General features: G+C 36.9%; 1 protein-coding gene across 4 annotated transcripts in view; it reads right to left on the reverse strand.

The window, feature by feature from the left end:
• Positions 1-20,574, reverse strand: part of tanc1a (tetratricopeptide repeat, ankyrin repeat and coiled-coil containing 1a) — a 115,849-nt gene that overhangs the window by 59,817 nt on the left and 35,458 nt on the right. For all 4 annotated transcript variants that reach the window (XM_067459213.1, XM_067459211.1, XM_067459210.1 and 1 more), the window contains exons 3-4: positions 18,055-18,276; positions 11,029-11,121 (exon numbers count right to left, since the gene is read on the reverse strand). In XM_067459213.1, coding sequence (XP_067315314.1) covers positions 11,029-11,121; positions 18,055-18,276 — 315 coding nt within the window. The remainder of the gene's footprint in view (positions 1-11,028; positions 11,122-18,054; positions 18,277-20,574) is intronic.

Raw genomic sequence — 20,574 nt, forward strand, 5'->3', positions numbered from 1 at the left:
ACGCAGGGTAGTTCTGTATGCTACACAATGATGGGGAAGACTGCTGACTTGACAACAGTCAAAAAGATGACCATTGACACCTTGCTCACGGAGGGAAAGACACAAAAGGTCATTGCAAAAGAGGCTGGCTGTTCACAGAGCTCTGTGTCCAAGCACATTTATTAGAGAGGCGAAGGGAAGGAAAAGATGTGACTAAAAAAAAAAGTGTACAAGCAATAGGGGTAACCAAACCCTGGAGAGGACTGTAAAAAAACATTAACAATGGGGGAGATTCACAAAGAGTGGACTGTAGCTGGAGTTAGTGCTTCTTGAACCACTACACACATATGCAAGACATGGGTTTCAGCTGATGCATTCCTTGTGTCAAGTCACTCTTGAAATACAGACAGTATTAAAGACACAAAGGACTCCTGAGTGGTCCAAAGTTATGTTCTCTGATTAAAGTAAATTTTGCATTTCCTTTGGAAATCAGGTTCCCAGAGTCTGGAGGAACTGAGGAGAGGCACACAATCCACTTTCCACAGTCGGTAATGCCATGTCATCTGCTGGTGTTGGTCCACTGTGTTTTCTGAGGTCAAAGGTCAATGCAGTATACCAAGAAGTTTTAGAGGACTTCCTGCTTCCGGCTGCTGACCAACTTTATGGAGATGCAGATGTCATTTTCCAACAGGACTTGGCACCTGCACACAGTGCCAACGCAACCAGTACCTGGTTTAAGGACCATGGTATCCCTGTTCTTAATTGGCCAGCAAACTCGTCTGACCTTAACCCCATAGAAAATCTATTGGGTATTGTGAAGAGGAAGATGCGATATGCCAGACCCAACCATGCAGAAGAACTAAAGGCCACTATCAGAGCAACCTGGGCTCTCAGAACACCTGAGCCGCCAAGCTGCATTGCTGCAGTAATTCAGGCAAAAGGAGCCCCAACTAAGTATTGAGTGCGGTACATGCTCATACTTTTCATGTTCATACTTTTCAGTTGGCCAAGATTTCTGAAAGTCCTTTCTTTTTTATTGGTTTTAAGTAATATTCTACTTTTCTGAGATACCGAATTTTGAATTTTCCTTAGATGTCAGTTATAATCATCAAAATTAAAAAAATAAACATTTGAAACATATCAGTCTGTGTGAAATGAATGAATATAATATACAAGTTTCACCTTTTGAATGGAATTAGTGAAATAAATCAACTTTTTGATGATATTTTAATTATATGACCAGCACCTGTATATCTAGACAGTGACAGATTAATCGATCTGCTTTACATGTTTTCACTGGCAACTTAATACAATTAATTTACACATTTTAATGACCCTTGCTACAACGGATCAAACCAAAAAAAAAAAAGATCAAAAGATTAAGGGTTTAAGATGAGAGGGATGCACAGAGAGTTCTTTAGTGCTGAGGATGCCTAAATTCACTTAAGACACGGTCTTGTTAATATAATAATGAATGAGACAAAACACTTAGTGTAATTTAACACTTAGTGCATTTAAACAAATGGTAAAAGATGACATGAAAGGATCAGAAAAACATTTACCCCTTAAATTTAACATACCCTTCCTGGATGTACATCAGCAACTATGGACTCAACTATAATGCTAAAATTAACTGAACATGTGCTGAACGTTCACTCTTTTCTTGCAGTTCCTAGCAGCCAGTGCTTAGTCATAATCGTTATTTGTCAAAAATAAATGTTTATATGCCATGTGAATTTAAGATCCTTTCATATCAGTTTAGACAATGAGTAGCCTTTTTATCTCCGACGATAGCACTTATTAATAAAACTGTCATCAAACTTTGATTATGGGGTTTTCAAAACGATCCCACACATGGGTAATAACAGGCTATATCTTGTTGCTCTAACTTTGATGTTATCCCAGTGCCTCTGTTGAAAAGTTAAAATGAAACGTTTTTCTACAACACTGACAGCAACTTCACCCACGAATCCATAGAGCTATTTGTTGTAAATGTTACATTTAATTTATTAACTACATGGTGTAGACGCCAGAATGTGTGATGTCGTGATAAGTAGCAAAAACAAGTGATTCATTCAATAAATCATCTGTGACATTAATCTTATTTGTTAATTTTATAAAGCATGCACGCCTTCATGCTAGCAATTGTTTGAGCCAATGCACACTTATCATTAAAAGAAGGGCCCATTAAACTTTATTACATTTGCTTTAGCCAAGCGTCTTTTTTAGACAACCATAGCAACTGGCATGATCCAACCTGGCCGAGTCCGGCGATTTCTTCTGGTCAAACGAGTCAAAGTTTTTCCTGCGAAGTGACATCTAAATTACAGCCCTGTCGATCCAAGGTTTATTTTTGCAGCTAATGGCTGAAACACATGTAAAAGGGGAGAAAGCACGGATAAGGAAGGCAACGAACAGCGGTATGGCGTAAACTGCGGGATGCGGTGCGGTATTATCGGCCTGTGATGAAAGATCTGTGCTGGGTAAATCATTAGCGCTCATTAGAAGTGAATCATGGAGATTATGCTCTGAAGAAATCAGTGGAAAACGCTGGTCATGGCTCAGAGCGAACAGACACAATGTTGCCATAGAGATTTGCCAGCTCAATCAAAATGAAAGGCTGCAACTCTAATATTCGAGAGCTCAGTATTAGTCTACACTATGGGCTGTGTGCTTTAAGACGTGTCTACGGTCACTTAGACTGAACAAATTGGAGTACCGCTTGGTCTCCTTTTAAAAAAGTGGATTTTAAATGTGCTGTAGCTACTTTTGAATTCAATTGAAGAGATATATACAACAATATATAGATAAGCAAGAGATATATACAACAATATATAGATAAATAAAAGGTTGGGGGGGGGGCCATATTATACCTAAATATCAAATTACAATTTACACACACACACACACAAAATAATTACAGAGAGCAAACACTATTATTGAGTATATCAATTGGATGCTTCAAACATTGCTTTTGCCACATGGTCTCTGCTAGTCAACCTTTTAAAACAGAAATGTCCTATTAGAAACTGAGAAGCTAATATTTTCAATCGGATTTGACCAGTTTAATCCAACTGACATGGGACCTTTTTATTCAGATCAATCAATCAATCAATCAATCAATCAATCAATCCAACTTTATTTATATAGCACTTTTACAATGACGATTGCATCAAAGCAGCTTCACAGTGTTAAACAGGACAATATAGCAACAATATTTGATTTGACAGTACAGTCGCTCTGGAGAAAACTGAGGATAGATGATGATAGTGATGAATTCGATTTACACCATGTAAAAGCAGTTATTTGCAATATGTGTAGTAATGTTATCAGCTTATTTTAATTTATCATATAGCGACAATGTTGGCAGATCAGTATTATAGTTTATAGAATTAAATAAGACCTAATTAATTAATTTTATTTGTATATTTAGTTGAATAACTTGGATCATAATTTTAGTGTCCCCAACTGAGCAAGCCAAGCCAAAGGCGACAGTGGCAAGGAACCAAAACTCAATCAGGGCATGATGGAGAAAAATAAACCTTGGGAGAAACCAGACTCAGTCAGGGTGCCAGTTCTCCTCTGGCCTATTATTAAACAGTGTATAAATATTATTCTGCCAACCTGACAGGTCAGAAATCATATTAGATCGGAAAATTAAAAAATTCTGGGTATCACACGACACAAGCGACGAGTTTATTTAGGATAGCGCGTTGATTAGAAAAGAGTATGAATATTCGAAAGATCGGAGTCATCGTGCTGGAGACGGGTTTATTGAGGATGACGTGCCGGTGAGGCAAATTCAGCGGAGACACCAACTGACACGGTCTCAGAAGACACGCCAGATTAACTACAGTCCAATTAATAACTGATTATTAGGGTTAAAGATGTAGTGATAATACTGACCATTAAACCAATATTATTTTCATGTTATGGCCAATATTACAAATTTTATACCTACACTATTTTGTATAAAACAAATTGTTTAAAAAAAAACTTGCTGTATTTAGGCATGCACATCTTGAAATGTTTTTCATGAAATTTCAATATTTATTTTTAAATGTTCTAAATATTACATTTATAAGTTATTGTAACGTGCACAATTTAATATTTTTTTATGTTATAACATGATTTATGTTTTTAAGGGTTAACTTTGGGACTATTATTATTAAGGCAGTGGATATTTGCACCAAATGCAAATAGTGATAGTGATAGATGCTATAGTGATGGAAATGTTATTAAGTCAATAACATTTTCTTAGCGAAAGATGATATTAGTGATAAATTCTATTTACACCATGTAAAAGTAGTTACTTGCAATATGTGTAAATAGTAGCCCAATTAGATGCTATTTATACTTTATTTTGACAGATACATGGAATTTGCACCTCAGTATTGTACATAAACAGGATGCAATAATAACAGAGTATAAATTTGATTTATTAAAATTATTAAATGGATGTCACCTTAATGGGACAATAAAAGCCCTCCCTACATCTATCCCTGCACTGTAAAAAAAGGCAAATTTTTAACTTTTGCAGTACAATCAACTTGATGTTTAAATCATTTCAACTTATATTATGTTAAACTGACTTGTTACATATGAGTCAGTTACTCAAAAAATGAGTTACATCTTGTATAACTAATAAAAACAAGTTTAACATTTCTTAACTTATTTTGATGAGTTAAAAAATGTAAAAACATATGTTGTCATAACTTGTCATAACAGTGTATACCCAATAAATGCTTTTATTATTATTAAACATTACGTTAGGCCCTTTATTTCCATTTTTAGAACATTTTCTTAATTTTTATTGAAAGTAAATGCCATTTACGATGTTATATGTGATAGGAAAAGAGAAAAGAGTGAGCTCTGCAAAAGGTGGGTTCGAACCCAGGTCGACTGCGTCAAAACCAAAATCTTTAAGCCTTGGTTTGAAAAACTGCTGTTATTTTTTTAATCTTGTTTTTCCCAAACAGGCATTGTTTGGCGGAGCGAGTGCGAATAGCACTTGCCAACAAGGAATGCTCATTGCACTTGGTATGAATAGACACTCCATATTATTGAATAGCATTATTATATATGGTAGCAATACAATGAAAATCTCTAATATCTAGGGCTGTTTCGAATGCCATTTTTTGAGCTTCGAAGCTTAGGTGGCAATCAATATCGAATATTCGAAGCTTCAGTGGGTGGGGCTAAATATATAATAATAGTGTCGGTTTGCATTTGTATCATCTTTCACGACTTCACGTTTCACTCTTCGGCATCGTAAATGTGTTGCGGCAGACCCAGTGGAGTGCAGTGTTGCATTTGGTGCAATATGATCAGGTGGCACACATTCTTTAAATATTAATAAACATTTAATAATCTTTTAAATAGAACAGTTTCTGGTACGCATTACACGGGCAGGTTTATGCTCCGAAAACACACAGTGCACAAGTGATACAAAACACAAAGTCTGTTGAGAGCAAGAACTTTAATAAGGAATTAATAACGAACCTTTCTTTAAAACAAATGAATCCCAAAACAGAAATTAAATTATTAACACACAGTGATTTCAACGAACTGTAATAAATAAAGAACACGGTAGCATGCTTATAAACAGTTGAATAAGAATAAATGAATTGTTTTTAAAATGACACAAAATGTAATATCTATTACAATTAGTTTTATTCTATATAAGGGATTTATTTTGTCTTATTCTCACTTTTTGTTAATTTATATCTTTAAAATGCGCGATGCTTTTATTGAAAGCATGTTGCGGTGTTTTTTTTATTTTTATTTATTAGTATTATTTCAAGCATGAGTGAGAATGAGTCCGCGACGGAAGTCACGTGTTTAAAAAAAAAACGAATATTCGAATCTCAAAACTGAAAATCGAATGCCACCTCACCGAACGAATATTCGATTATTCTAGTACAGCCCTACTAATATCATCAGATAACATTGTGGTAACCCTCATTAGGTTCATGCTAACAGCTAGTTTAAACACCACTTAATGAACAACACATGTTAAATGGAAACAAGCATGTTAGAACAATTCATAATGCAACATATACATACATACGCTATACATACTGTATTTTTTTCACAACAAGTGGTTAAATGGGACTGCAGAGCTTGTCAGGAACATTAAACGTCATCATTCTGAACAGGTAAACTTACACTCACAATCTCATTAGGGCTTTTCACACTTAAAACCCTGGGTAAAAACAGAATCATCTTTCTTTACATTTCACACTGCTCATAATTTATCCAGGCCTTACAATATCATAAGCTGATGTTTTACACAGTACATTTCAAAACCTGGGTTAAATTGACTTTTTTGATTATAAATTTAAGAATTAAACAATCTCTTCTTCACTCAAAGTGACACACTTTCCATTACTATTTGACATTATTCCCGTCAAAAGCCTGTTTTTATACCACACGTAGTGATTGGCTGGTGGTTTTAAAGCATTTAACCGTAACATTCTAACTGCATATTTGCAAAAGTGGCATGCTTACCCTGATCCGGAACCCAGATAAACCCCCCAGATAAAAAAAATACAAGTGTGAAACATTTTTCTACCAGGGGTTAGAAAGATGATAACCCAGGGTTAAACATTTGATGGACACGGAGCTTATTTTCTGCAATAATGCAAAAGTCAATGGAAAATCCTATTGGGTTTTTGTTGAGGGAACCAGGGTAAAAGGGTATAAGGGTTATCAGGTTAAAGGGATAGATCACTTTGAAATTAAATTTTGATATGTTTTAGCTTACCTCATGGGCATCCGAGATATAGGAGTATTTGTTTCCCCAGTAGTTTCAATTTTGATCATTTTAGGTCAAACCGTTCTTGTCTGTGCCTCACATAATGCAGGTCTATGGTCACCACCTCAAAGAGCATACACAGAGAAGTCCAAATTAAACAATCCCCCATCGTAAGTCCACACTGATGGCCTAAGACTGTTTTCTCGCGTTTTGTGTGAGAAAACGAACAGTATTTATATAGTTTTTATCTCTTGTACACCACTACGTCCGACTGATCCGAGGGCGCACGTGCGTGTTTCCTGTTGTGACATTCGCGTGTTCTGGCTTTAGTCTGCGCAAGCGCGGAAAGCGCCGGAAGTGGTATCACATTCTTGATCAGTGTATTCTGGTTCAAATAAATATGGTTGTGAAAAAAATTCAACGTTGTCTGTTAATATATCGAAATCTTCTTCCATGGCGATGTCCTGTACGTTTAAATATGTTTAGATCTTCACAGTGAAAGGTAACACTTCCCAAATTTCTGTGTAAACAATGAGAGACGTACACGCGCGAGATATCCACTGGCGCTTGCGCAGACTAAAGCCAGAACACGCGAATGTCACAACAGGAAACACCCACGCGCGCCCTCGGATCAGTCGGACGTAGTGGTGTACAAGAGGTAAAAACGATATAAATACTGTTCGTTTTCTCACACAAACGTCAGTGTGGACTTACGATGGGGGATTGTTTAATTTGGACTTCTCTGTGTATGCTCTTTGAGGTGGTGACCATAGACCTGCATTATGTGAGGCACAGACAAGAACGGTTTGACCTAAAATGATCAAAATTGAAACTACTGGGGAAACTACTTTCGGGTTGGTAAAAAAATGGTAAAAAAAATAACACTGCCTATGTACAATTTAAAGGGAGCTCTATTGCCCTTGTTAGTACTAAAGTTGGTTACATCTAGGTCCTGTTTACACCTGGTATGAAAAGCGTTTTCATCAATCCGATCAACAGATACATCAGTAAAAACGTTTAAACCGGGTCTAAAACATTGGGCTTGTCCACTTTCGACCATTTCCAGAGGTAGACAAAAAATCATTTGTTTCTCCCTTCGAAAAAAAAATCAGGATAAAAGTGGCCGAAAGTTGACTAAAGAGACAAGGGTATGTGTCTCCCTTGTGATCCAATGGACCAAACTGCATCTTAATACCAGGTATAAACAGGGCATCAATACAATAGAGGGACATAAGCAATTACTATCAGAGCCAACAATATTTTTATTTGAAAAATAAAATAGTTTTATTAGAAAGGTAGATTAGAAGCTAAAAAAAATAATAATAATTGCATGATTGGGCATTGGTTTAAGGTTGTGGATTGGTGTGAGGATGTTACTGACAAAGTAATACAAGAATGCACATTAAGTATGGATAATAGGACTGTACGCTTGCAGTACATGCCGAATATTTGAATCTGCATACTTGAGTAGAGGCTGTTTCTTTCTGCCCTAAGAGTTTACAAAGGAAGTGAACTAATACCAGCAATCCAGCTGACTCTCAAATGTAAGTAACCGTACACACACCCTCTATTTATAGTGAAAGAACAAAGATCAGGAGAAAAATGCCCCGCATTTGTGAGAAACACTCCAATCCACCAGATGGAATTAAATAACACGATGAAATCATTAAATCTACACTGCACTTTGAACAACCACAGGTGGATGTGCTGGCAGCTGTAATGACATCACAAAGGTTGTTTTCGTCCTTTCAGGAAACAGTAAGTGAGCACATAGAGATGATAATTGCCTTTAACACAGGAAGAGTCAGACTCTAATGCACTTCATAGTCATCTGTTTCGGAGGCAAACGGTGGGTGTTTTTCTGAAGCCTGATGTACTCAGTCTCCCATGATTCTCAGTTCTTTGATCTGTGAAGAAAATCAATGTGCCCCTGAGTCCATTTCGATCCCATTTTGTAGTCCACACAGGTGTGGATGGAGAGGAGGAAAGGCAAACATACATTTATAGAACAGCTCTCAGGACAATGAACCTCGAGTTGAAAGTCAAAGTCATCTGGGCCATCACTGACATGGAGATCATTCATTTGCATGTACAGCAGGTTCATCTGGAGTGGGCCACTGCATCTGGTGCGCCCTCACGACCCACATCATCAAACGGTGTAGGTGCGACTGCTTCATAATTAATAATTAATCATTTTGCCAAAGCAACCATAATGATGCCCTGAAATAGAACGGAGGTGTCTTTGGACATAGTCCAAAAATAAAGACTTTTGATTAGAGAAAATTTGTGAATTTGTGTGCATCCATAAATGTGCAAACAACTGCACTCTACTTTAAGATGGTAATACGTGCATGTGTGTGTGTTTATATACAGTGGGGAAATGTTTCTAAAACTACTCAGAAATTCTTTTTAGTTACATTTTTAGTTCTGTCATGACAACTCTCAGTGTTAAGCGTGGTAATGGATATGACCGTTCATATGTCTGGTCTTGGCGGAATAGATCTGCTTAGCTGCTGGTGCAGAGCGAGTATGGGACTTGCTACTGCCAATACACAACTCGCTGCTGTGAGCAAGACAGACATGATGCGGCTGTACAAAATAGAACACATAGATAACCCACAGCAGATCTATTAAGGTGGAGCTGGGGAAGGTGGAGGTTTCAGAAAGCACGGTGCAACTGCTAAAGAGAAGACCCAATCAAGACCAAGAGCAGGACCCAATCAGCTTCTCTATAGAGAATGATGTGATTAAAAACAGATTGAGTTAAAGACCTATCAGCCTGTGCCACCTAGAGTTTCATTTCTTTGTCACTTTTGATACATTTTATGAAGCACCACCACAGATTTCATCAACACGGTCTTTCGTGTAGCCTTTTTATATGACCATTTTACAATATTTCATCAACATAGTTTACTTTGAAGCCTATATTCTGTTTTCTTGTACAAAATAACATTTTAAGTTAAATGCAGATTAAGACGTAGCTATAAAAATGAAGAGAGGTGAAGATCAATATTTGTGTAAGCCTGCCTGACAAGGTATTTTCACAGGCATTTCTCATAGACTACAGTAGCCTATTTAAAATGGCATAAATGGATCAGTTGTATTCTCAATTTAATTTACAGAACAATCCCTGCAAAGTTTTTAGGTTAACTAAAGAAGAAACTTCTATAGGATTAGTGTGTGTCGCACTCGCAAGAACGGAGCGCGTGGCATCAGGATGGTTGCGTGATGTCGGTCAGGCAGGCGCAACCCCACTGTACATTACGATCTACTTGAATGCTCATTAAATGAAATGCGTTTAGAAAATTATTTACACATTTTCTCCCTTCCTTTATTTAAGACCGGCCTTAATTTGTCTGAGCAGACCACTATCAGAAGTCCGGTGTTTTATCGTCTACAGGGTTTCATTTGAGGAATTAAGGTAATCAACTTTAAAAAATTTCCCCCATTACATCATTTGTGACACAATATTATTAAAACAGTGAAATAATTAAATAAAAATATATGTTAACAAGTGGTCTTAAACATTTGGACTGCACTGACCAACTCCACTCTGCAATTGTATGTCCATTAAACAAGAATTGTGTGACTTTCTTTGGGTGTTCACCTGTAAACCTCCAAATGCCACACGTGCACACACACACACACGCACACATTCCAGGGATCAATTAGATTTAACAATGCAGATTTGAATTTTGCCATCCTAACATTACGTCATCAAAATGACAAATCAATGAGCACACCAACACATACTGTACAAGGCAGCACAAAAGAGTGACAGAGTGCAAGCAGGAAAAAGACTGGCGCTAGAAGACAGAAGTATACAAAGTAAAACAGAGACAGAGGGAGGGAGGAATGCGGTTTAATGGACTGCTGGATTTACTGAACTCTCAGCTGTAAATTCATGTAACTCCCCACATCTTAAAAACACCAGCCCTCAGCTAACAACAAGGGCAAATCTCAATCAAAGACTGCGGGGACTTTCTGCTGAATTCTATGTTTTTTTATACTGAGGCTATTATATTTTATATTGACTAAACTTAACCCTCAGACATGCATTGTCATTAAGGAGGCATTTTAATATTTATGTATTTGTGCATGTCTGGTTATCTTTTGACTATTGTTGTGGGAACATCTGGTCCCCACAATGTAACAAAACCTTTCACACAAAGATCAATGAATATACTAATGCAATCGTTCATACAAAATACACATTTCCTAACTGATCTACTGGTGTATATATACACACACACACACACACACACACGCATGCACACACACAGTGTACTCACCAGTATTGTTCTTCTTCCTGTTCCTCAGACCACAGGTGATGGGATCTCCAGGAGCACGAGGATTCTCCACATATTTGGGTGTCCTGATTGAACCTGGAGACAGAGCAACAATGAGAGAAAGACTGAGTGTGTGTGAGAGAGAGAGAGAGAGAGAGAGAGAGAGAGAGAGGGAGGCAGGAGAAAGAGAGAGCGAGAAAGAGAGACGCACACACACATACACATACAGAGACAGTTAAGTCTTTCCAGATGGGATTGTGAGGCTGGCGATCTGAATCTCTGGGCAGAGCTGTGTGCGAATCTGTGTGTGTGTGTGATGGTTGTGATCGGTTGTCCTGTACTCCCAGAGAGATTCCAGAATAAATGTGGAGTCTGTAATGATTTTAATCTACCTGAGAAGTTCCTCCTGTGTCAGCTGAGTCAGAGTCAAGCTTTATTGGCATGATTGTTGACATATACAATATTGGCAAAGCATAAAAAGTACTTAGAGTAGAGAAATAGGAAAATAAAGTTGAATTAAATCAAGTAAATAAATTAAGGGTAGAATAAAAGTAAATACACTACCGGTCTAAAGTTTGAGGGGGTACAATTATTATATAATTTTTTTGAAATTTAAAAAATGGCTCATGCTTACACACTACATTTATTTGATCAAAAATACAATAATAACTGTAATATGAAATATTACTGCAATTTAAAATAACTGCTTTCTATTTTAATATATATTTTGAATGTAATTTATTCCTCTGATGGCAATGCTGAAATTTCAGCATCAGTACTGTGTCAAATTATATTATCATTCTAATATGCTGATTTGGTGCTCAGGAAACATTTTTTATTGTCATCCATGTTGAAAAGGTTCAATATTTTGGGGGGGGGGAATTGTGATACTTGTTTTCAGGATTCTTTGATGAACAGAAAGTTTCAAAGAACAGCATTTATTTGAAATTGACATTTTGTAGCAAAGTAAAGTCTTCTTTACCATCACATTTGATCTTTACTGATCAAACGGAGTGGATCTCTCTTCACTTTACTGTCACAACAACATTGATCAATTTAATGCAGCCTTGCTGATATATATATGAAAGAAATTAATACTTTTATTCAGCAAGGAAATGGATTCAATATATATATATATATATATATATATATATATATATAAAATACAGTGTCAGGGTTAATTCAGCATCTGAAAGCCAGCCAGCTGGCACAGCCCTCGCTGGCTCTGCAAGAACTTTTGTTCCATTTAACTTCACAGCGGCTCCTCATACAAAGCCTCAAACATCAGACAGGAGCCTGAAACATGAATAAGGACAGACATATCCACTGGCGCACAGATTTGGCAGTCATTTTTAAGGCTATAGCAAACTAACTGACATGTCTTCACCACTTTCAAAAAATAAATCCCCCACACTTGTTGAGAAATAAACGTTATAATTTAAGACTTTTGTTTTGATTGGCCACAAGGCAACCAATGTAAAACGACGAAATAGCAGAAGCATTCACAAAAATCAGTTTGGACTTTAACTTCTATCACCATTAGTATTCAAGAGCTGAGCTGAAGATTTATAATGTGTTGCATCGACTTTTCCAATTATTCGTGCACATCTGGTAAAATTGCATTACTAGGACAAACCTTTTTGGAATAATGTGAATGAAGTGTACAATAAGACCTGGAATATGCACATTTTTAATTCAAGTTGACTTGTTGAAAAGTGAAAGTCTATACCGCCACCTATAGGAACAGACAAAGCATTGCAGGCACAGGAATACCTGCCATTGGAAATGCTTATAGCAGGAGAAAACCAACTGTAAGGACCCTTTGGGGAAACTTAATGACAGATAACGAAACAAAATACTATAAACCAATGCTGTAAATTGCTCCTTAAACATTAGAATGGATCTTAAGTCAATCAGGAAGGAATAATTGCAGCGCTTGTTACATTTCTCAATGTTTTCTTATAGAAAATGCTGTTTTATCAAGAATTCTAATTAAGAACAGATTTAATTCAGGAGCACATAGGGCTGATGTGGGTATAAATCACACAACCTGAGGTGCAAGACGGTGGGAAGAAAAATCACTAGTCATCCCAGAATAATGAGCGAGTTTCTGCCAAGTTTTTCACTTCCCATGTGATTGGCAGCTCTCGGCTCAGTTATCATTATAAATCAGCAAAGCACTAACAATACCACAAAGATAACGTAACACATAATGCACCATATGTGATACCGATTCATTCATCAGTTCTCAAATAATCTATATAACAGCTAGCTTAATATGTACATTTTATCTAATCACTGAATTTTAAGGTTAGCTTTGACCTACATCCTGTACAACTGTAGCATGACGTTTGACTCACAACGGTCCTGACATTTGTCTAATAAGAAGGATTCCTTCTGATCTTCACAGAGCAGGTTAATTAATCTATGGTCTTGTCTTTAGCAATGTTTGGTGGTTTAAAAGACGTGCACACACACGGGTAAAAGTGGTTTTCAAATGTTTTTGCATCATGGCTCCGATTCAACATTAAGCATCATAGACCGATCAGGCATAATATTATGATTTCCTAATATTGTCGCCCTTTTGTTCCCAAAACAGTCCTGACCCATGGAGGTATGGACTCCACTAGAGCCCTGTAGGTGTGTTGTGGTATCTGGCACCAAGGTGTTGGCAGCAGATCCTTTAAGTCCTGTATTCTGACACATTTCTATCAGAACCAGCATTAAGTTATTAAGCAATTTGGGCTACAGAAGCTTGTCTGTTTGATCGGACCACAAGGGCCTGCCTTCGCACCCCCACATGGATCAATGAGACGGTTCACCACTGTTCCTTCCTTGGAACACTTTTGATAGATACTGACCACGGCAGACCGGGAACACCCCTAAAGTGCTGCAGTTTTGGAAATGCTCTGAACCAGTCGTCTAGCCATCACAGCTGCTTCTAACACATCAACTTTGAGGACAAAATGTTCACTTGATGCCTAAAATATCACACCCAATAAAAGGTGAATCAGTGTTATTCACTTCACCCGTCATAATGTTCTGCCTGATCGGTCTATTTTGCTGTCATACTGTAGCCAATGTTATTTTATTATCATTCAGATACTATCAGTTGTTAATATTTTAAATGTTTTTATAGTTTATAGTTTTTATTGTTTATTGACTTTTTAAGAGCAGTTTATAGTGGAATGAGAGACAATCGGGTCCAGTCAGGTCCATGTCTTCCCACCGGGTTCAGTTTCAGCTATCAAATAATAGATCGGTCCATGTCGGTTCCGGGTACTGCATTTTTGGCATTTCTCAGTTCTGCACGGGTCCGGGTCCAGCGTTTGAAATAATAGTTGGGTCCGGGCAGTGTTGGGAAAGTTCAGGTTCTACATGAACTATTTCAAAGTTCAATTCACACATTTTAAAATGAACTAGTTCATAGTTCTTTTTTTCCATATGTTGCTGCGAGCTATTATTTTTCATAATTATTGCCACAGCGCATATAGAAATCACAGACAGCGATTATTTTATCAGTTTTAACAATGAAGCTATGCGTCAGATTTCATCTTCATATCCAATTTTGAATCCTTATCCAACCAGGGTTGACATTATCATTGAGGGGGACAGCATTTCCCCATTGTAGCTTTAATGCTTTGTTGCTGTCCATTCACTCCACACTAGTAGCACAGGGTATATACAGCAATCCTTAAGTTAAATTTACTACTTTTTAATACCTTTTTTACTACCTTCAGAATATTTTTTTAAACCATCACGACACTGAATTGCAAGTGTTAATCAGCGACCTTTCTATTATTTACACAGATTTTGACACATATAACATACAAAAAAGAATAGATTTAGTATCGATACCAGGAGGAAATCTGTTATAAGTTATCATTCAGACACAGTAAAACACATCTCAACATTCACAAAGGTTGGTTGAGGAGAAGCATTACTGCACACACATTTGATTTACATTAATAATTGGTAATTCAGCAATTAAATGATTTAGTGTTTTTTTCCCAACAACAAAACCTGAGCCAAATATTACATTTCTATAACTGTGATAGGTTGTTGAATTAAACAAAATACTAAAAACTAGTCAATCGATTAAAAACTTTAACTAGATTAATCACACATTTTTTCTGTGATTAATCGCAATAAAAAAAAGTTTTTGTACGTTTTTAATAGAATAATTTCACAGTTAATCAAATTAATGTAGAAACAACATAAAGACAGTATATTTTAAATACTTGTTTAAATGGCATCTTTTTATGAATAAAGGCCAGTATTACTGATATCAATACAGTTACTGATTTTTTTTTTTACATTCATTATTAGGCTTCAAAAATATAACAGTTTTTAATTTAAGTAAACCTAAAAAAAATGCTAACATAAATCCATAATAAATGTCATGTTTACTCCTGCCCTTCCTGTCTTAACAGTTAGGAAATATACAGAAATTTAATAAAGTTATCAAAGTTATATGTAATCTGCACTGCATAAACTATAAATTAAATAGTTAATCCTTATTAAAGCTACAAAAGTTATTTAGTCAAGAGCAGCGAGTTATTTTCTCTGTTCCCTTCTTTAACTTACTGACAGGAAGCTTTATTGGCTGCTGTCCCTTTAAGAGCAGACAGACACGCGGATCTCACTGTTTATACTGTCTATGTATCGCGCCTCATTCTCTCACAACTCTTTGTTCATTTTAGACTTTATATAAATCATTTAAGATTGCTGTTATGAGGATAGTCGTTGAAGATATGCCTTGAAGCAAGTCTAAAATAAACCGTAAGCCAGCCACTTCTGTTGAGCGCGCAGTGCTCTGAGATGATGCCGAACGGCCGCTGAATATGACGTCAGCGTCAAACATACGCCGAGACGGAGACGAAAGATCTTTGATTATGTGCCCAGATATGCTAAAGCCCATATTTAAACGAACTAACGCGAACGCAGATAGAATTTCAATATAATAGGACACCTGATAGTCTGAAAAAATAATACCTAATTTGGAAAGAAATAATACCTCTGAGGCCAAATTTAACACTTTTAATGGCCTTAAATTTGACAATTTTGATTTATCACTTTTTAATACTTTTTAAAACCCCGCGGACACCTTGTAGCAGCTGCAGCTTTTAACCCTACAGTACATTCTCAAAAACATGAGGAAAAACGTGCTGCGTGAATGGTCTTTTTTAAACAGGACAGTAATCATTAAGGTGCAAACGTTTTTCAATTTTAATAATTTTCCATTGTCCTCATGCTAAAACAGAATATTGGAATCCTGGAAAAATATACCAGGCAGGTTCAACAAACAAGTTACATGAAAAGTAAAACCCTCTTTTTTTCTCCCATTCTCACCGACCTTGTCATAAAATTATTTTACATGATCATACTCCTTGCAACATGCTGCTGTCGCTTCCATGCCTTTTTTTTTTGATGACGCGTCACGCATGCGGCGGACGGCGGTGCGACACTGGTGGCTGGTGTTGCCAGATTGGGTGTTTTTCCGCTAGATATTAAGACCCATTTACGGTGTGTTTTAGCCGGGATTTCGCCTGGAAGGCTCTATAGAAATCTGGCACCCTATTGAACAAAGTTAACCTGAGAGAGTGTGCCGTTCACAGACACCAGAATGAACGAGTTCACAGTAACGTTCATCAGGCAGTAATACAGCACGTTCAATTCACGTTTGCCCAAAATATGAACGAGTTCATGAACTATCGGTCAATGAACTCGTTCAGGTACAACACTGGGTCCGGGTCGGTTCTGTGTAGCACATTATGGGTCTCTTCAGGTTCGGATACAAATTTTTGGACACGTGAAGACCACTACTTTGCCGGCAAACTCTGTAACTCTGTTGTAGGTCTATCCAATTGAGGTCTTTCTGTGTCGGTTGAAATACGCCCCCATAATCAAAGCCCAATGGAGCAGTATCATACTCATATTCTGACTAGAATGGAGTATGACCATGTTAGGCTAGGGCTTCAGGGAACACAGGATGACTTTTATATTTAATATAACTTAATGGGTTAGTTCACCCAAAAATGTTTTTTGTTGAAATCTGATGGCTCAGACAGGCCTTCATTGACACCAATGTCATTTCCTCTCTCAAGACCCATAAAGGCACTAAAGACGTCGTTACAAAGCCAATCTCACTACAGTGGCTCTACAATCATTTAATGACGAGACGAGAATAGTTTTTGTGTGCAAAAAAAAAACAAAATAACGACTTATATAGTGATGGGCCGATTTCAAAACAAAGTTTCGAACGGTTATGAATCAGTATATCGATTCATGATTCGGATCGTGTGTCAAACCGCCAAACTGCTGAAATCACGTGACATTTCATCCGGAGGATGAAAGGAGGTCTTACGGGTGTCGAACAGCATTAGGTAAGTAATTAATGAGAGAATTTTCATTTTTGGGTGAACTAACCCTTTAATTAAAATTAAATAAAAGAAATCATAAAACCAACTGTAATCATATATAGTTTTTACCCCTAAGTAACACTTATTTTTAACTGAAGAACATACAGTTCTTGAAACTTCTGCAATCACAAAATTGTAATTTATACATTTAATAAACTGACACTTAGTTTCTGCTAATATAAAGACTGAAAACAAGCAGCTTTGTCAAAATTACAACAGATTTAAATATCTTAGCATATGGAGGTCTTGAAGCATTAGACCATGGGGGGCCATGGAGTCAAAAAGTTTGAGAACCATTGGTCTACAGATGGCACAGTTTGTGCATTACATTAATCACAGCTACTGAACTCTTGACTGATGTGTCTATATGAAATACAGGGTACTGCTTAAACTATATCAACCTGCCAGACACATTCATTATAAAAGATATTATGAAGTGACCCTACCAACAGATTAGACCCTACCCACCGATATACTTTTTTTTATCTTACATTAAACTGCACATTTCATCAGCTCTGAATAGATGTGTACTGTACATAACAAATAAGCTTGACACCTGGAATTGATTGGGTGATACGTCATGGTAAAAAGTGACTCTCGTACGTACCTGGTGACTTTTTGGGCCGGACAGGTGAAAGATAGGGTTGGCGGGGAGGGAGCAGTGGGGAGGAAGGGAGGGAGACAGACACGCCTCTGGTCAAACTCGGTCTCAGCAGCTCCTCTGCAGGGTATGGCTGTACTGGGAGCGGCCCACTGCCATGATTCTGAAGAACCCTTATCTCCTCGTCCTGAACTCTGTGATGGAAACTGGGGCTGAGAGATGGGTTTCCTAAACAAAAATTAGAAAAGGCAAATTCTTGATTAGACTTTTTTTTATTATTATAAATTTTAAAGTGCCATTTTTATGCTTTTTTGGATATTACCTTTCATGTACATCTGTTTGTAAATATATATAAATGGGTTTTAAAGCTATCAAAGTGCTCAGCATATTGAGAAATTGTCTCCTAACAGAAAGAACCAATTCTTAACAGTCTGAAATAAGTCGTCAGTAATTCCAGTCTTACTTCCTGCATGGACATAAATAGTTTGTAACCAATTTTCATAATGTCAACCTATGGTTTTTATTGGCTGCCCTTGAATAACATCTTTGACCTATCCTCAAAAATTGTAGTTGTAGCTGAGACGTAGAAGCGTTTGGTTCATGTTGTCGACATATCAAAAAGATCCTGTTTTCTGACAGTGAAAGCAAAACCACTCTGCTTGAAATTCCAAAGGATGAATTGGGCTTCAATTGTTACAGTAAAACCAACGACACTGTTTGTATCACTTTGTATAAAATTGCAGAGGAAGTATCTAGAGCTGTAATTCAAATGGTAATGTAAGTTTTGTTTCTTTGTAAGTGGTAGACCAATCACAGCAGTCTGAGCCATCTGACCAATCAGACTAGAGTAGGCTCTCATAATGAAGGGATTTAGAGACCGAATCCTTAATCGACTATTTCAAACACTGAGAAATGGGTGATGATGCAATGGATATTATAAGAAAATGAAAAGGTCCCATGGCATGAAATGTTAATTTTTTGAGGTTTTTCAACATTAATATGAGTTCCCCTAGCCTGAATGTTGTCCCAAAGTGGCTAGACATTTTGATCGGTGTAAACCGAGTTCAAGCAGTCTTTCAATGCCTCTGAAAAAATGACGGCCCAGACAAGCTGGTCTTGAATTCTCCTGTTATGACGTCATACCAGGAACGGTCATCTCCGCTTCATCTGCTTTGCCGGCCCAGAGAATTAGTAGACAATGGTATTCCCGCCGCTGGCTGCCTTGATGCCCTAAGTGTAATGCATCAGTGAATCAAGCCAGTGACTAAAATGGTCAACTTTACATCGTTATTTAAATGATTAAACTACAGAGAGCGATCAAAGAACACTCTTTATAATGTTCGGATCTGTCAATCACACATATAGCTGCAGTGTACACTTGTCCAAACTGCTGTAATAATGAATGACGCTGTTAATCTGCTCAACAGAAGCTCTTACTGTATTCATGTCAATGTCGTGTTTGCTGTTAGTTGTGGTGAAAGCATTTTGTGAGAGAAATAACGTTGCAAAATTCACGTGTGTTTATTTAGAGTTCTCCGATATAATCAAAATAAACTCACGCTCTCAGCGCTCTCAACAAATCGGTACAATAACACCTTCTCAGCAATCTTTCGCCAGCTCTCCGTCTCTCTCTGGACTGGCAGTGCTGCTCGCCTCACTAAACCACGCCCCCTACACCACATAATCTTATACTCATTTCAAATGCAAACATGTCAGCTAATCACAACAGTGGGTGTTTTCACTGAAGTCTCACAGCAGACACGCTCCTTGAAACAGAGCATTCATGCCAGAGGGCTAATATCAGTATAGGAAAAAATTTTTTCTAAATTATGACATTTTTTGGATGTAGAAACCATACTAACAATATAAGTACACCTCAGGAAACATTATAAAATAATACAAAAAACTCCATGCCATGGGACCTTTAAAGAGTTTTTTTTTTTTCTGCTTGTTTTTCTGTAAACCTAGGTGACCTCCAAAACAAAACTAGGGCCGGTTAAAATAAAACTGAATATGAACGTTCTTTAAGTGCTCATGAACTGCATTTGTTTAAATGTTCTACGAGGTCCACTTATAATGTTATCAATATTTATACATCAAAATACATCCTAATTTAGTTTTTGACCCACTCTTTGATAAGCGTGTCACATTCAAGTTGAAACATTTTCCAACAATGTAAAACATTTATGCATATTACATAACCGTTATAAGTTTTGGTTGCGGCAAATAAAGTTTAAGTACTTGGAGTTTCCAGAGTCATAATTGACGGTGTTTTGTGTAAACACAACCAAATTATGAATGAATGTACCATATTTTGTCACACTGTTCTTATACGCTATTGTTCATCCTTATCTCATTTACAATCAGATACCTGGTTTGGTTCAACGGTCAGAGTTATCTGTATGACAGATTAAAAATGAAAAAAAAAGTGTCTTATTGACACCATCTGGTTAAAAATAAAGTTAATGCATGCTTTCTTAATGTTAAATATTAATGATAATCTTAATGTTAAAATGATAAGGAAGG

This window comes from Pseudorasbora parva, chromosome 12 (genome assembly GCF_024679245.1).
Source record: "Pseudorasbora parva isolate DD20220531a chromosome 12, ASM2467924v1, whole genome shotgun sequence".
Taxonomy (NCBI): Eukaryota; Metazoa; Chordata; class Actinopteri; order Cypriniformes; family Gobionidae; genus Pseudorasbora; species Pseudorasbora parva.